The sequence below is a fragment of the Notamacropus eugenii genome, chromosome 2 (genome assembly GCF_028372415.1).
Source record: "Notamacropus eugenii isolate mMacEug1 chromosome 2, mMacEug1.pri_v2, whole genome shotgun sequence".
NCBI classification, from domain to species: Eukaryota; Metazoa; Chordata; class Mammalia; order Diprotodontia; family Macropodidae; genus Notamacropus; species Notamacropus eugenii.
In genome coordinates this window covers 296,793,868-296,808,687 of record NC_092873.1, presented here as the reverse complement: position 1 = coordinate 296,808,687, position 14,820 = coordinate 296,793,868, and the positions used below count along the sequence as shown (strand labels likewise).

The following is a 14,820-nucleotide window of genomic DNA, read 5'->3' as shown; positions in this document are numbered from 1 at the left end:
TGAACACTTGATGAAAAAGCAGGGAAGGGCAGAGGGGAAGAAGTGTTAGAGGGGTACTCAGGGAATCCCAGTGTCCTTTCCTACTGCCTTCAGTGTCCTCAGGATCACTTAGAACCCTAACCGTGATCTATTCATCACAAACATAGTGACTACAAGTTTATTTCCTTGCCGGTTGGACCCTGTATTTTATTTTACCTGAAACCTTAGCTGATGCAGTGGGAAGGGAGAAGACTCATCCCTCACTATCTCAAGAATTTGTGCATAGTCCACAGTTTATTGAAGCAACAGACCTGGAGGGTTGAAGTCCCAACTCTGCTACACTCTATTTGTGTGACTTCAAGCAAATCACCTAACCAGAGCTACAGAATTTCCTCATCTATAAAATATGTACAATATAAAATAACTACACCACAAAACTCATGAGGCTTCTGGAAAGAGAACACTTGCTAACTGCCCTATAAATGCAAACTGTCATGATCATCTTCTTATGGCATTTGGCTTGTCCATGAGAAAGTCAGCTACAAATTTTCCTCAAGGTATCCTTGATTGGGATATTTGTACCAAATCTTGAAATTGTCATATCATGTCTTCAGGATGGATCCACTTCCTCATGAAATCTCTTTGGTTAGGATATTACTTATTCTGAACACCATACACAGAATGAGAAAGATAATATGGAGGACAGGAAAATGGTAATAAAACTCTGGCTTTTTCTCGGTGGGCTCTACTGTGAACCAGCAAAAGAATATTTTACTTAGTCCAGGCAAGTCTGAGGTCCTGAAATGATTTTTTAAAAAATAGTTTATTGGTATTTTGTAAATGGAGAAGGCCAGTGTGAATGGTGAGCTACAGAGGCAGGAGAATTGGAGGTGGCTAGATTCTTGAAGGTACAATGGTACTAAAAAGATAACAGAACCATGCAGAAAACTGGTCTTAGTGTAGGGATTCTATGTATCCTTTTGTTGTATTAAGGAAAATATCTAGGAACAGCTATGCAAGGGCTGAGCTGCTTGCCTTGGATGGTCTCTGACTCAATGGGTCTCTACAACTGGGAAAGGGGCTGCAGAAAATGTGTCAAGATCATCACTTTCTAGACACTTTCCCTAATCTTTCATCGGAAGGTGCAATTTTTATGTACTTCTGAGTCACCTTTCAGTTATCCCAAGTGGTTAAGGGTCTATTATAACATTATGTCATGCAAACACCCCAGATGTCCCAATATCAGCAGACTAGGCCCAAAGGTTTCTGGGAAGGGGAACAGACTGGCAAAGCCCTGAAGGCTCTGGCCTTCCTACCTCAGGCCAGCTGTATAAGCAGCTGCAGTGTGTGGTGGACGTGGGGGTGGGGAAGAAGAATCCATTGGAAGAAAAAGTAAGAACGGCTGTTACAGCAGCAACAGCAGTTTTTTCCTTCCTTTGGAACTCCCTATGGGTTTGCTCATTGTGAATATTTGTGAATATTCTATGAGAGGAAAATCACAGCTGCCCCCTTTCCTCAGTGATCACACTATGTACACATTTTATTCCAAACATAACCATTGCTCTGATATTGGTGTGTGCGTGTGTATTAGCAGGCTTTAGAGGATGACCTCAGGGGTCATCTAAACCAACCCCCACACTTTAATGATAAGGAAGTCAAGGCCCTAGCGATGAAATGATCTGCCCAAGGTCACACAGGCCACAAACAGCACTGAAAAAATTTGAAAGCAGGTCCTCTTTGCTCCAAATCCAGTGAGTTTTCCCCCCACTTCAATATGGCATTTCCATACATAGAGAGCATATTACAGAGTACATGCATGTCTATATATGGTGTGCATTCATATAATGAGTAACATTTATACATAGCTTTAAGATTTGTAAAGTATTTTACATATAGTAACTCATTAAATTAATGGCGCACAGGGCCTGGAGTCAGGAAGACCCAAATTCAAATCTGGCCTCAGACACTTACTAGCTGTGAGACCCTGGGCAAGTTACCTAACCCTGTTTGCCTCAGTTTGCTCATCTATAAAATCAGCTGGAGAAGGAAATGGCAAACTATTCCATTATCTTTGACAAGAAAATACCCAGTTGGGGTTCAGACACAACTAAAATGTCTCAACCACAACAATAAAACTCATCTGATCCACGAAAAGCTGAGCTGACTTTAGGGTCAGGAAGACCCGAGTTCTAAGCCTGCCTCTTACATATGCTGACTGAATTATTCTGGATAAGTGACTTCATCTTTCAATGTCCTGGGCAACTGTCAAAGATGGCAGCTGTTGAGCAAGTGAAAATCTGCAGTGGCAGAGGGAATTTTCTCACTGAGAGTTCCCTATACCTGGGAACTCATATTGGGAATTCATTAAGTGAAGGAAATCACAGACCCACTCCCCTACTCTGGATATACATCCACAGATGCTAAGAGATAATAAATATATATAATATATATATATACACACACACATATATACTTGTATATGTGTGTGTATACATACACACGTGTATATATGAATAATAGTTCCTATTTATTAGCACCTATGGATATATAATATGCACATGTTTATATTGTATATGTATATCTGGATTATGAGTTGTATGTATATATACATATGTGTACATATATGTGCACAAAATATATATACACACATACACATAGTCAAATTAATCATCTTATTTATGCTTTTACAAGCAGTAATATTCTTCCACTTGCTCCTTCCCCAGACCACACGCACACACACCATGCATGACAAAAGCCTCAGACATGTAACTCTACCCTTTTAGCAACACTACCTCCACCTCTGTCTTTTTCCTCTTTTTTACTCTCTGGAAAGCATAAACCCTGCTCACTCCTTTCCACAAAATAGAATCTCAACACCTCCCCCAAGAGCTCTTCCTGTAATTGGACAGTCATGCAGCCCCCATGTGCCGAGATCAATGCATCAGGCCTTCAAAGGCTCCTAAACTGGAGAGCAGGCAGCCCACTTAAAGAAGCTGCTTAGGCAGTGATTCAGAACTCAGGAGTGGGGGTTACTCAGTGTTTGGAATTTGATGGCATCACACATACACACAACATGCCCAGGGATCAGAGCTGTGGAACAAATTCAGCTCAAGAGATGAAAAATCGTCCTTTGGTGCTGACAACATCTGTTTTATTTTGAAGAGTTGCTAAGGAGAGTTCTGGTTGGGCCAACATTGTTCCAGTTCAGTACCTCCCTATGTGTTGTACATGTGGTTTGGATGGCAGGAAAAAAGACTCCCAGATAAACTTTGTTTCACTAACTCTTCAGACATTGAAGGACTGCCGTGCTAAGAAGGGTGACTATGTGGCACACAATGGATAGATTGCCAAGCCTGGCGTCAAGAAGACAGCTTCTTTAGTTCAAATCTGGACTCATACACTTACTAGCTGGGTGACCCTGGGCAAGTCATTTCACCCTCTTTGCCTCAATATCCTCATCTGTAAAAATGAGCTGTGAGGAGGAAATGGCAAATCGTTCCAGCATTTTTGCCAAGAAAACCCCTAATGGGGTCACAAAGGATCAGACATGGCTGAAAACAAATTAACAACAAAGACACACCACACAGGCTGAAGATGACTTGAGGAGTGAGAGGCATTCAGGTCACAATTCTCTCTTACCCACCTTTTCTTTCATCTGCCTCCCTGTAGTTAGGTTAAAACACTGAAAGACTATGACCTAACAGACAGGATACTGCACTCACAGAAAGACATAGGTCAAAATTCCACCTTAGACATATATTTGTCACATACAGGTCATACACTAAACCCCTCTAGGAATGTTTCCTCATATTTAAGATGAGGGTATTGGACTCCATGACCTTTGAGGTTGCTTTCCGCTCTAGATCTATGATCCCACGAATACTCTTGTGCTTATAAAATAAAGCAATGGATTCCCCACCTCACTCAGGGAAGGCGGGCCCATGGGACAATAAGGTTCAGTTTAGGAGGTACAGAAATAGGAAAGGGCCTGAACCTCTATGAAATTGACAACAGTTGATACTTCTGGTTAGAAAACAATCATGCAGCTGAATCACACAGCTGAGGAAAAGTTAAGTATGTTTAATTAGTAAGAATGATGATAACTGGCAATTGACATAGCACATCAAAGGCTGCCATGTGCTTCGCATTCTATTTTCTTCTTTTCCTCATGATACCACTGAGGTAAGCAACACAAGGACTTTCGAGTTTTACAGATGAGGAAACTGAGGCTCTGACAAGTTACATGATGTGCCCAAGATCATACAACAAGTAAACAAATAACACAGGACAAAACCAACTTTAGAGACGCCAAAGGGTCTCAATGGGCATTATCTTTGATTACCCTGAATTCCCTTTGCTTGTGCCCAAATGGGGTTGATACCAGGCAGAGGAGAGGCAATTCTGGTCCTCAAAGCATTGATGATATCAGAGTCTGAAAGTAGGGCAATGTGAATTTCTTGCTTAATGACAACAACCTACAATGTATGACACTTTAAGACTTATAAAGCCCCTCTTTACAAGCACCCTGAAAAATGGGTTGTAAAGGCACTGTTATCATTTTTACAGATAAGGAAACAGAGGCTCAAAAAAGTGAAGTGACTTAGTTACACCCACCAAGTTATTGTTGCAGTGGGGATTTGGAACCCAGTTCTCTCCTTATATTATGCCCAGTACTTTTTGCACTGTGGTAGGCTGTTTCCCTTCAACATGATGGTACGAAAATGGCATGTTTCATGTTTATCAGGATTTTTTAAAAAAGATCAATGTGATACAGTTGAGCAGTAGTCCTGAATGTGAAGCATGAAGAGTATTATCCATAGTTTCTCCCTCTTCATTGGAACAGTCTCCCTTTCAGTTTGAGGGGAGGAGAAAGAGAAAAAGAAAAAGGGCAAGCTGACCTCATTTAATGCCTGCTTCATTCAGCCTAGCTAATTTCACTTGGAATGACAATGAAAAGAGAATTTTGGAGGGAGTGTTCAAGAGTTTGGGGGTAGAACTGTGAGGAGGGAAGGAAACTAAGGGGAGAAGAAGGCAGAATAAGGCTTAATCCTCTTCAGTTTACATGAAAACTTATGAAATAGGGGACTAGTGGTGTGAAATATTGCATATAAGGTTGGCTTTGGTTTGTTTAGGTCAAACTGGTTCCCGCCCTTCCCTCAATTCTTAACCCTTTTTTATTCTTAGTTATATGGGATGACTCTTTGGGTGGGGGAGGGTTATATTGGGAAATAAAGGTGATATAAAAGATATCAATAATCTTTTTTTTGAAGTTGCAACATGGGAGCAGGCAATTCACATTTCTAAAGCACTTTAAAGTTTGCAAAGCACATCCCTCAAAGTTAACCTGTATGTAAGTAGTACAAGCATTGTTCTCCTCATTTTGTGGATGAGGAAATGGAAAGAAAGTATTGTTATCCCTCATTTTACATGTAAGGAAATCAAAGTAAGAGACTCACTGAAGGGTGATGTCATAGTCTTCTTTGAAAATGAAGGATAAATTGATACCATGGACAAACTGGAGGAACAAGGAATAGTGTATTTATCAGATTTATGGAGAAGGGAAGAATTTTTTACTAAAGAAGAGATAGAAAGCATTATGAAATGCAAGATGGATAACTCTGATTACATTAAACTGAAAAGTTTTTGCCCAACCAAACCCAATGCAACCAAAATTCAGAGGGATGTAGTAAATTGGGAAAGAATTTTTACAGCTAATCTCAGGGATAAAGGCCTCATTTCTGGAATTATAGAGAACTCAGTCAAATGTACAACAATACAAGTCATTCCCCAATTGATAAATGGTCAAAGGATATGAACAGGCAATTTTCGGAAGAAGAAATTAAAGATATCTATAATCATATGAAAAAATGCTCTAAATCACTTTTGATTAGAGAGATGCAAATCAAAACAACTCTGAGATACCACATCACACCTATAAGATTGGCAAACATGACGGAACAGGAAAATGATAAATGCTGGAGAGGATGTGGGAGAATTGGAACACTAATTCATTGTTGGTGGAGCTGTGAGCTCATCCAACCATTCTTGAGAGTGGTTTGGAACTACGCCCAAAGGGCTACAAAAATGTGCATACCCTTTAACCCAGCAATGTCATTACTAGGACTGTATCCCCAAGAGATCATAAAAATGGGAAAGGGTTCCACATGTACAAAAATATTTATAGCAGCACTCTTTGTAGTTGCCAAAAACTGGAAATCAAGGGGATGCCCATCAACTGGGGAATGGCTGAATAAGTTGTGGTATATGAATGTAATGGAGTACTATTGCGCCATAAGAAATGATGAACAAGAAGACTTCAGAGAGGTCTGGAAGGACTTATATGATCTGATGGTGAGCGAAAGGAGCAGAACCAGGAGAACTTTATGCACAGCAACGACCACAGTGTGCAAGAGTTTTTTCTGGTAGACTTGGAACTTCGTAATAACGCAAGAACTTAAAAAAAAAATAATTCCCAATCGTTTTCTAAGACAAAATGCCTTCCATGCTCAGAGAAAGAACTATGCATTGCAGAATGTAGCAAATCATGTTTGTATGTGTGTGTGTGTATTATGTTTTGATTTGTTATATGATTTCTTCCATTTATTTTAGTTCGTCTACACAGCATGACTATAGTGAAAATGTATTCAATAGGAAAGTATATGTAGATCCTACATAGAATTGTTTGGCGTCTTGGTGAGGGAGGGGGGTAGTGGGGAGTAGATGGGGAGGTAAAAATCTAAGTTTTTTGGTAGTGACTGTAGAATATTAAAAAATAAATATATAAATTAAAAAGAAAATGAAGGATGAACACAACACAACAACAACAACACAGGCTAAGATGTGAATCTCAGACTGTGTATTCTGAACCCTGTGCTCTTCCTTCTCCATCACTCAGAGAAGTGAATGCTTCTGGAAGCAATCCTTGGATCATCCAATGGCGCTGCCTCATCTAGTTTTACCTAAGGCCAGCCAAAGACATGAAAATACTCTGACAAAGTATATAGGCTCCCGAATCTGATACTGAGGAATAAAATTTCTCTGGATTCTGGGGGACTCAAAAGAAAATCTGGTCTCTCTTAAGTGAGGAAATCCTCTCCTTTTTTTCTCTCTCCACTTTGGGCTTTTGGAAAAACACCAAGATAAACTCAGAGTCCCTGCTCCAGCTCCTAGGAGTTTCAGGATAAGGGAAGAAAGAATGATACTCCATCCTTTCTCTGATGAGGATTCGTTTCAAAGAGCCATTCAGGAACACCCTAATGCTATAAATCTGAGCAACAAAAGGAGATTAAATTCCCTCCAATGAAGTCACTGAGACTGAGGCAACATTATCTAAACACTTCCCTCGCCTTCTAGATTCAGACTCAGTCAGTTTGGTTTCATCCCTGGCTGAGGACATACCTGGTCAAAAGTTCATTTCTCCTGATGTGTGCAAAGCCAAAATAAATCAGATCCCCTTAAGATGAGCAGGGGAACGATTATGCCTGAGAGGAGAAAAGTCCTTTTCATGAATTCAATTGATAACCAAATCACTTACCCAGCAAGGTGACCTCCACTCCAGCTGGTTCAGACATCTTCTCGGCCACCTTCTGCCAAGTCCTGTTATGCCTAGGTGCCCAGAGAGCCACATGGCAGAAATAGTAGCCAGAGTTTTCTTTGTTAGCGTCTCGTACTAGCAGGCGGTATGAGTGTATATCCACGCGATTTAAGGTAACTGTCAATGGGCTGTGCACCACAGAATTGTGGTCCATGCTTGCCAAAATGTGTGCATTAGGTAAAGAACTGTCAGGTGCCTTGCTAAAGTACCACGTGACCTCGGCCTGGATATCATCCTTCTGATCAGTTGCGATGCTGCAGGTAAGGTCCAGGTCATTTCCTTCAGTCACAGACACATTATTCTTGGTGACAGTTGCTCTTAAGGCTTAAAAATTAAAAACAATATTGAGAAATCCTGATTAAATCAGACTATTCAAACCTCAGGTTAATTTATTTTTAGATTTTTTATTTTTTGATATATTTTTATTACATTAAATATTTCCTAATTACATGTAAAAATTTTTAAACATTCATTTTTTTAAAAACTTGAGTTTCAAATTCTCTCCCTCCCTCCTCTCCCTACCCCTTCTGAAGGCAAGCAATATAATTTTTAGATTCTTCTTAACAAAATTTAGGAGAAGTTTCACAGGTACCCCATAATATCTGTTGGATAAAATGTATTATGTTCTCTTTTACTCCTTTTTGAGGCTTAGTATAAAAAAAACCCTTTAAAAACAAAGATTAAATTACCTCCTCCAACCCAGGGAAAGTATGGACCATAACGTTGGCAATTTTAGAGACAAAAGACAACCCAGGATCAGCTGGAACTGCACATTAGTCTGAGCAGTGATATTCTCTCCAACAAGAGAAGCAAAGAATTCAGAGCAAAAGGGCCAAAATGGTGAGAAGCCAGATGACTTTCCTTATAAGTCTTCAATGGTGTGACTTCATAACAGTGTCAGTTCCAAAAACATTAGACATACCCACATACAAATCAAATATAAAAACAGATGATAACATTCTAGATAAATAATTTTTATAACTTAAGTCCACTCCATTTCATTAGTGTGGCTAATCAAGAGTTGACTATATTTGGATATAATATTTGAGGTATCTTGTGTTATCCAATAGCAGCCTCACAGAGGGAGTTTCCACTATTTGCTTCCAGAGCTTTCCACTTACTGATACTTTAGTCTATTTTTCAAAAGAAGTTGAACATCTGTAATCTAAGTACAACAACACTCAGCTTACTGATGATGATCTGGAAATAATTACACAGATGAGAAATAACTAACTGTTCCTGAGAGGTTAATGGCTCAGCATATCCCTATGGTTCTCTGGCAAGACTTATTCAGTGGTAACAGCTGTACCCAATGAGTAGGACAAAGTGAGGTTGGTGTCCAGCTCAGCGGAGGGAAGGAATCCTAACCCAAAGAGCTCAGGGCCCCCTGAATGAATGTCTTTCATCTGAGTCTAAACAAAACCTGAAATACATTTCAAACAAGCTTTTCAGGACAGATTCGAAGTCTATTTAGGTAAGAGAGAATGAGAAACAAGTTTAAGTGCTAGAGAAAGGGAATGCCATAGGGCTATTTCCCATTTCTGGATATAAATAAAACACATATGCACATATACATACATAGGTGTGTATATATGCATCTTGTGTATATATTTACACATACGCACGTGTATATATGTATGTTTGTGTATGTACTTGCTCCTCTCTCACACCATTTAAAGGACTTACATGAAGTTTAAAGAGACCTTAAAAGCTGGAAGAGAAAAAAAATCTGCAATTTTTCCCAACCTATTTTATGGTTGCAACCTCCTCCATACATAATGGAAGAGAATGGACATTTGTACAGCACTTACTAAATGCCAGGCACTGTACTAAATGTTTTCATAACTATTACCTCATTTGATCCTCATAATAACTCAGGGAGGTAGGTGGTTGGTATTATTACCCCATTTTACAGATGAAAAACTGAGGCAAACAGGGTTAAGTGACTTGCCCAAGTTCACACAGCTAGTAAGTGTCTAAAACTGCCTTTGAACTCAGGACATCCTGACTCCAGACCCAGCACTTTGCACTGTGCCACCACTTAGCTGCCTTTAATCATCTAATGATCTCTTGCCACCAAAGACAGACTATGACAGAGAAAACCATAGGGCAGGGCCTTGTGGAATGCAGTAGGGATGGTCTTGGTTCAGACAAGCATGTGCAAATTTCTTATGGCTCCTTGCCAGATCCTCCTTTAACCCCATCCCATTCTACTGTGTCTCAGACTTATTTGTATACACATTGTAGCCTTCCCAATGACATAGTGAGGTTTTTGAGGTATTCTCGGAACCCACACACATCCTCGCACCCCCAACACCTAGCACACTGCCTTGCATATCACACTTAGGAAATGTTGAAGGCAAACATCTTAGTACTCTTGTAACATTTTTAATAATTCAGTAGAAAACTGAATCTTCTGCCATAGCTTCTATTGGGTAGGAGTATGAAAATTTAGGGTGCTACAGATTTAAAATCACAATTGTAATTTCTTCTAACTGTAAGACATAAACCTGTATTTATGTTGATCTTCAAGCACACAGTGACTTTTGCTTCCTGTTGAATTTTCTCTTCTGTAAACAGGCCACAGAACAAGATTACTACCCACCAACGGATGGGGAACATATGGCCATTCTGCACTCTGGGCATAGAGTCTTGGATAGAGGGAGGAAAGGTGGTGAAGAAAATGCATGGAAGACATGTACAAAAATATTTATAGCAGCTCTCTTTGTGGTGGCCAAGAACTGGAAATTGAGGGGATGCCCATGAATTGGGGAATGGCTGAGCAAATTGTGGTATACGAATATAATGGAATAGTATTGTGCTATAAGAAATGATGAACAAGAGGACTTCAGAGAGGCCTGGAAGGACTTATATGAACTGATGCTGAGTGAAAGGAGCAGAACTAGAAGATCGTTGTACACAGTAACAATCACAGCGTGCAGGAAATTTTTCTGGTAGACTTAGCTCTTCACAGCAATGCAAGGACCTAAAACATTCCCAAAGGACTCCTCAGGCAAAATGCCATCCACATCCAGAGAAAGAACTATGGAATTGGAATGCAGAAGGAAGCAGAGTATTATCTCTTGTGTTATGTTTTGTTTGTATTTTTCTCATGGTTTCTCCCAATCATTTTAATTCTTCTATGCAACATGACTAATATGAAAATGTGTATAATAAGAATGTATGTGTAGAACCCATATAAGATTGCATACCATCTCAAGGAGGGAGGAAGGAGGAAGGAGGGAGGGAGGAGGGAGGGAGGTGGAGAAAATCTAAAACTTATGAAAGTGACTGTAGAAAACTGAAAACAAATAAATTAACTTTAAAAAAAGAAAATGCATGGAAGATACTTGAGTGTGTTTGTACACAGTAGAAAAAGAACCAGTAGACTGGGAGAAGCTGAAGATTAAAGATGGGGTAGAGATGATATTATTAGTCAACAGGCATTTTTCAAGTGTCTCCGATGTGCCAGGCCCTCTGCTAAGCCCTGGTGATAAAAAGAAAGCCAAAAACATGGCCCCTACTTCAAGTAGCTCACATTTTAATGGAGGAGACAACACGCAAACAGTCACACACACACAAGATATATAAAGTACAAGTGGAGGCAATCTCAGAGGGAAGGCACAAGCAATAAGGGGGCCAAGAAAGGCCTCTTGCCAAAAGTGGGATTTTAGCTGAATCTAGAAGGAAGTAAGGGAAGCCAGTTGGTGGAGTTAGGAAGGAGAGCATTCCAAACATGGCGGACTACAGTGCAAAGTCAGAGTCAAGAATTGAACTGTTGTGTGTGAAGAATAGTCAAGCCACTGCTGATGAACAGTAGAGTATAAGACAAGTAGTTAGGTGGCACCATAGTGTGAGTGCTTGGACTGGAGTCAGGAAGACTCATCTTTCTGAGTTCAAATCTGGCCTCATACACTTACTAGCTGTATGATGCTGAACAAGTCACTTAAGCCTGTTTGCCTCAGTTTCCTCATCTACAAAATGAGCTAGAGAAGGAAATGGCTAACCACTCCAGTATCTTTGCTAGAAAACTCCAAACAGAGTTGGACATGACTGAAATGAGTGAGCGACAACAAGAAGAGTACATGAAGGGAAGTAGAAATTAAGACTAAAATGGTAGGAAAAGATCAAGTTGTGAAGGGCTTTAAATGTCACAGGATTTTATATTTGATTCTAGAGGCAAAAGAGAAACACTGGAGTTTACTGAACAGGGGATGATGAGGTCAGATTTGCACTTCAAGAAAATGACACTGACCATAAGTGCAAGGTGCACTGGAGGGAGGAGAGAATTGAAGACAGGAAGATTGAAAGTAATCTGCTAGAAAATATGGGAGGAGTCTGATCTATATGAAAAAGAAGACGGCACAGGTTTATAGAGAAATTCACAGTTAACAGAATAACTACTGAGAAGATCCGCACCATTTCTTTGAATAAAGAATGTCTCCGCTCCCCCACAAATAAAGGAAGACCAGCAGTAGTACTATGACCAACAGTTTAAAGATTTTCCCTAGCTTAAGACGTTGGTTCAACCATGGGACACACTTTATCCACCACCCTAACTCTTACAAAACCTGAATGTGACCTATAATTTATATTTTTGAATGTACTCATAGAATTTCAGTTGTAAGAGATGTCAGGGGTCACCTGAACAGAAATCCTCTCTTCCAACATCCTAGACAAAAGGTCATCCAACTTTTGCACAAAGACTTCCAGGGATGGAGAACTTCCTACCTCCAAAGGCAGCAGATTCCTTTTTTAGATAGATCTGTTAGGAAAAAATTTCCCATACTTCCAGCCAAAATCTGTGTTTGTGCTGATCTTAATAGTTGCTACCAGTTCTGTCCTCTGGGGTCAAAAAGAAGATGACCAATCCTTTCTTGCAAATAAAGACAACTATTTTGTGCTCCTTGAGTCTTCCCTTCTCTAGGTTAAGCATCCCTAGTTTTTTCAGTTGGTTTACACAGAGGCATGGTATGTAGACCCCTTATAGCCCCATTTGCCCTCATGTGGAAAACCTCCAGCTTTGACCCAGCTTCTTTCTAAAATGTGGTGCTCAGAGCTGAACTCAGTAATTCATTTGTGTTCTACCCCAGGCAGAGTACAACTGAACTATCACCTTTTTAGTTCTAGGCACAATGCCTCCATTAATGCAATCTAAGATAACATCAGCATCTTTGGTTGGACATGTCAACCAACACCTTTTTCCCTTTCCAAAAGACTTCACTTTAGAATTACGTGGAGGGGTCATGCTACTTTCAAAACCAATGACTAGAGTGTGGAAAGACACTATAGAGAGAATGTTGGATCTGGAATTAGAAGATATGGGTTCAAATTAGCCACTTTCCCTTCCTGCTTGGATGATCAACTTCTCTGAGCTTCAGTTTCTTCATCTGTAAAATGAAAGGGTTGAACCAGATGGTACCTGAGCTGTCTTCCTGTTCTAAATCTACAATCTATGAAGACTTTTAAGTTTAATCTTTATTATTAATATTTTCTCCATCACTTTAAGTCTACCTAATCCACAAAATAATAAATCATACCCTGATTTATAGCATTTGCTGATTTCCAAGGTGTAAATGCTCCTACTGAAAATTTCATAGTTGGTACTTGTGAGCCAGTATGAGTTGGCTCCAGCAGACATACCCTTGCCCTGCGCTAGTATAATTCTGCCCCCAAAGGAAATGTCTTAGAATAATGGAATTCAATATTTAGAAAGGTCCAGAGAGGTCATCTAGTTCAATCCCCTGCCACTCCCACTAATTCCCCCTTAAGAGTGTAGGCTCCTTGAGAGCTAGGATAATTTCACTCTTGGTATTTGTATCTCCAGCACTGAGCACAGGGCCTGGCACAGAGGACACACTTTCATGATTAATGATTGATCGATGCTATCTTCATGCCTCTGCTCTCTAAGTCTGAATGATATGGTTCTCATGCTTATGAAAAGAAAACTGAGTCTGACTCGGCCCATCCTCATTTTAAAAAAATTTATAAAGGTCCCATTGGTGGCAAAGTGTGCTATATAAGTCTCTAGCACTGAGCTAGCTATATGCCACACAGTGCATCTGCCATCTTGGAATAAGAGACCACTGTGCAGAGGCTCATGTTAAACATCATTAGAGGCCATGTAGGAAGGTAAACAAATAATTCTTGGCCTGAGGAACTCCCACTTGGATCAGGATGGCTCATCTGTAGAAATCTAAGACAGGCCTGGGCAAGGTGATGTAACGTGAGAGGTTACTGGGACAGCCAGATTCATGGTAGTCCAAACAGCATTGGAGAGAATGAAATCTAGGGAAGTCAGGGTACAAACACAGAAAGAATGATCATTACTACTGAAAGCCTTTAGTAAAGTCAAACCCTCTTGATGGCATGCCACTGTGCTGGGTACCAGACCAAGAGACAAACTATCATATAAGCCACAATGTAAGGAGAAGTCCAAATGGCATAGAAAAGACTAAATGTAGGACTTGAAAGAACATTACAACAAAGAGAATGTGTGAAAGATAGGGAACTCCCAACGTGAAAAATTCTTCCACTACAGCAGATCACTACCCATCTGTCTATGAATCAGTACATAAACTCTAGAGAGTTGCCTAAGACAAATGTGAAGTGACTTGCCCAAAGTTACAAACCCAGCTAGAGTCAGAATCAGGATTTGAGCCTATGTCTTTATGACTCTAAGCCTAACAGGCTATCCATTACATCAAGCTGCCATTACTTAAATAGCATTAACACAAATAAAGGAAGTTATATCTCCACAATTAGAGGGTAGAGTCCCTCAGAACCTTCATTTAAGGTGGACACCCAGGCCGGCCATCACTTCATTTCCCATCTGGGTGCACTCCTTTGGCCTTTAACATCCCCATACTAGCTACCTTCCCTCTCCCCCTTTTCAGCTTCCTTTTTGTGTGTACTGTTTTTCCCCATTAGATAAGTTCCTTGGAGACAGGAGTTGTCTTTTTTTTTCATATTTATATCGCCACCGATTTGCACAGTGTTGATGACACACAGTGGGTACTTAAATATTTTTGACTGATTGCACCATGTAAAAACAATAGAAGTATATGTAGTTAGTGGCATGGAAGGCCAGCCAGGAATCATAGGAATTTCCTGTTTAAATGAAAAAAGGTCTTATCAATTTGGATAACAGCTAAACAGATCATGGCACATGAATGTAACAGAGCATCACTGTTCTGTAAGAAATGATTAATATAGGGAATCCAGAGCAGCATGGGAAGACTGATAGA

At 40.0% G+C, this 14,820-nt stretch overlaps 1 protein-coding gene across 2 annotated transcripts in view; it reads right to left on the bottom strand.

The window, feature by feature from the left end:
• PTGFRN (prostaglandin F2 receptor inhibitor) overlaps positions 1 to 14,820 on the bottom strand; it is an 88,564-nt gene that overhangs the window by 38,961 nt on the left and 34,783 nt on the right. The window contains exon 4 of one of the 2 annotated variants that reach the window (XM_072644467.1): positions 7,514 to 7,897. The exons of the other annotated variant lie outside the window; for it this stretch is intronic. Within the exon in view, the coding sequence (XP_072500568.1) occupies positions 7,514 to 7,897 (384 nt within the window). The remainder of the gene's footprint in view (positions 1 to 7,513; positions 7,898 to 14,820) is intronic. 2 annotated transcript variants of the gene reach the window in all.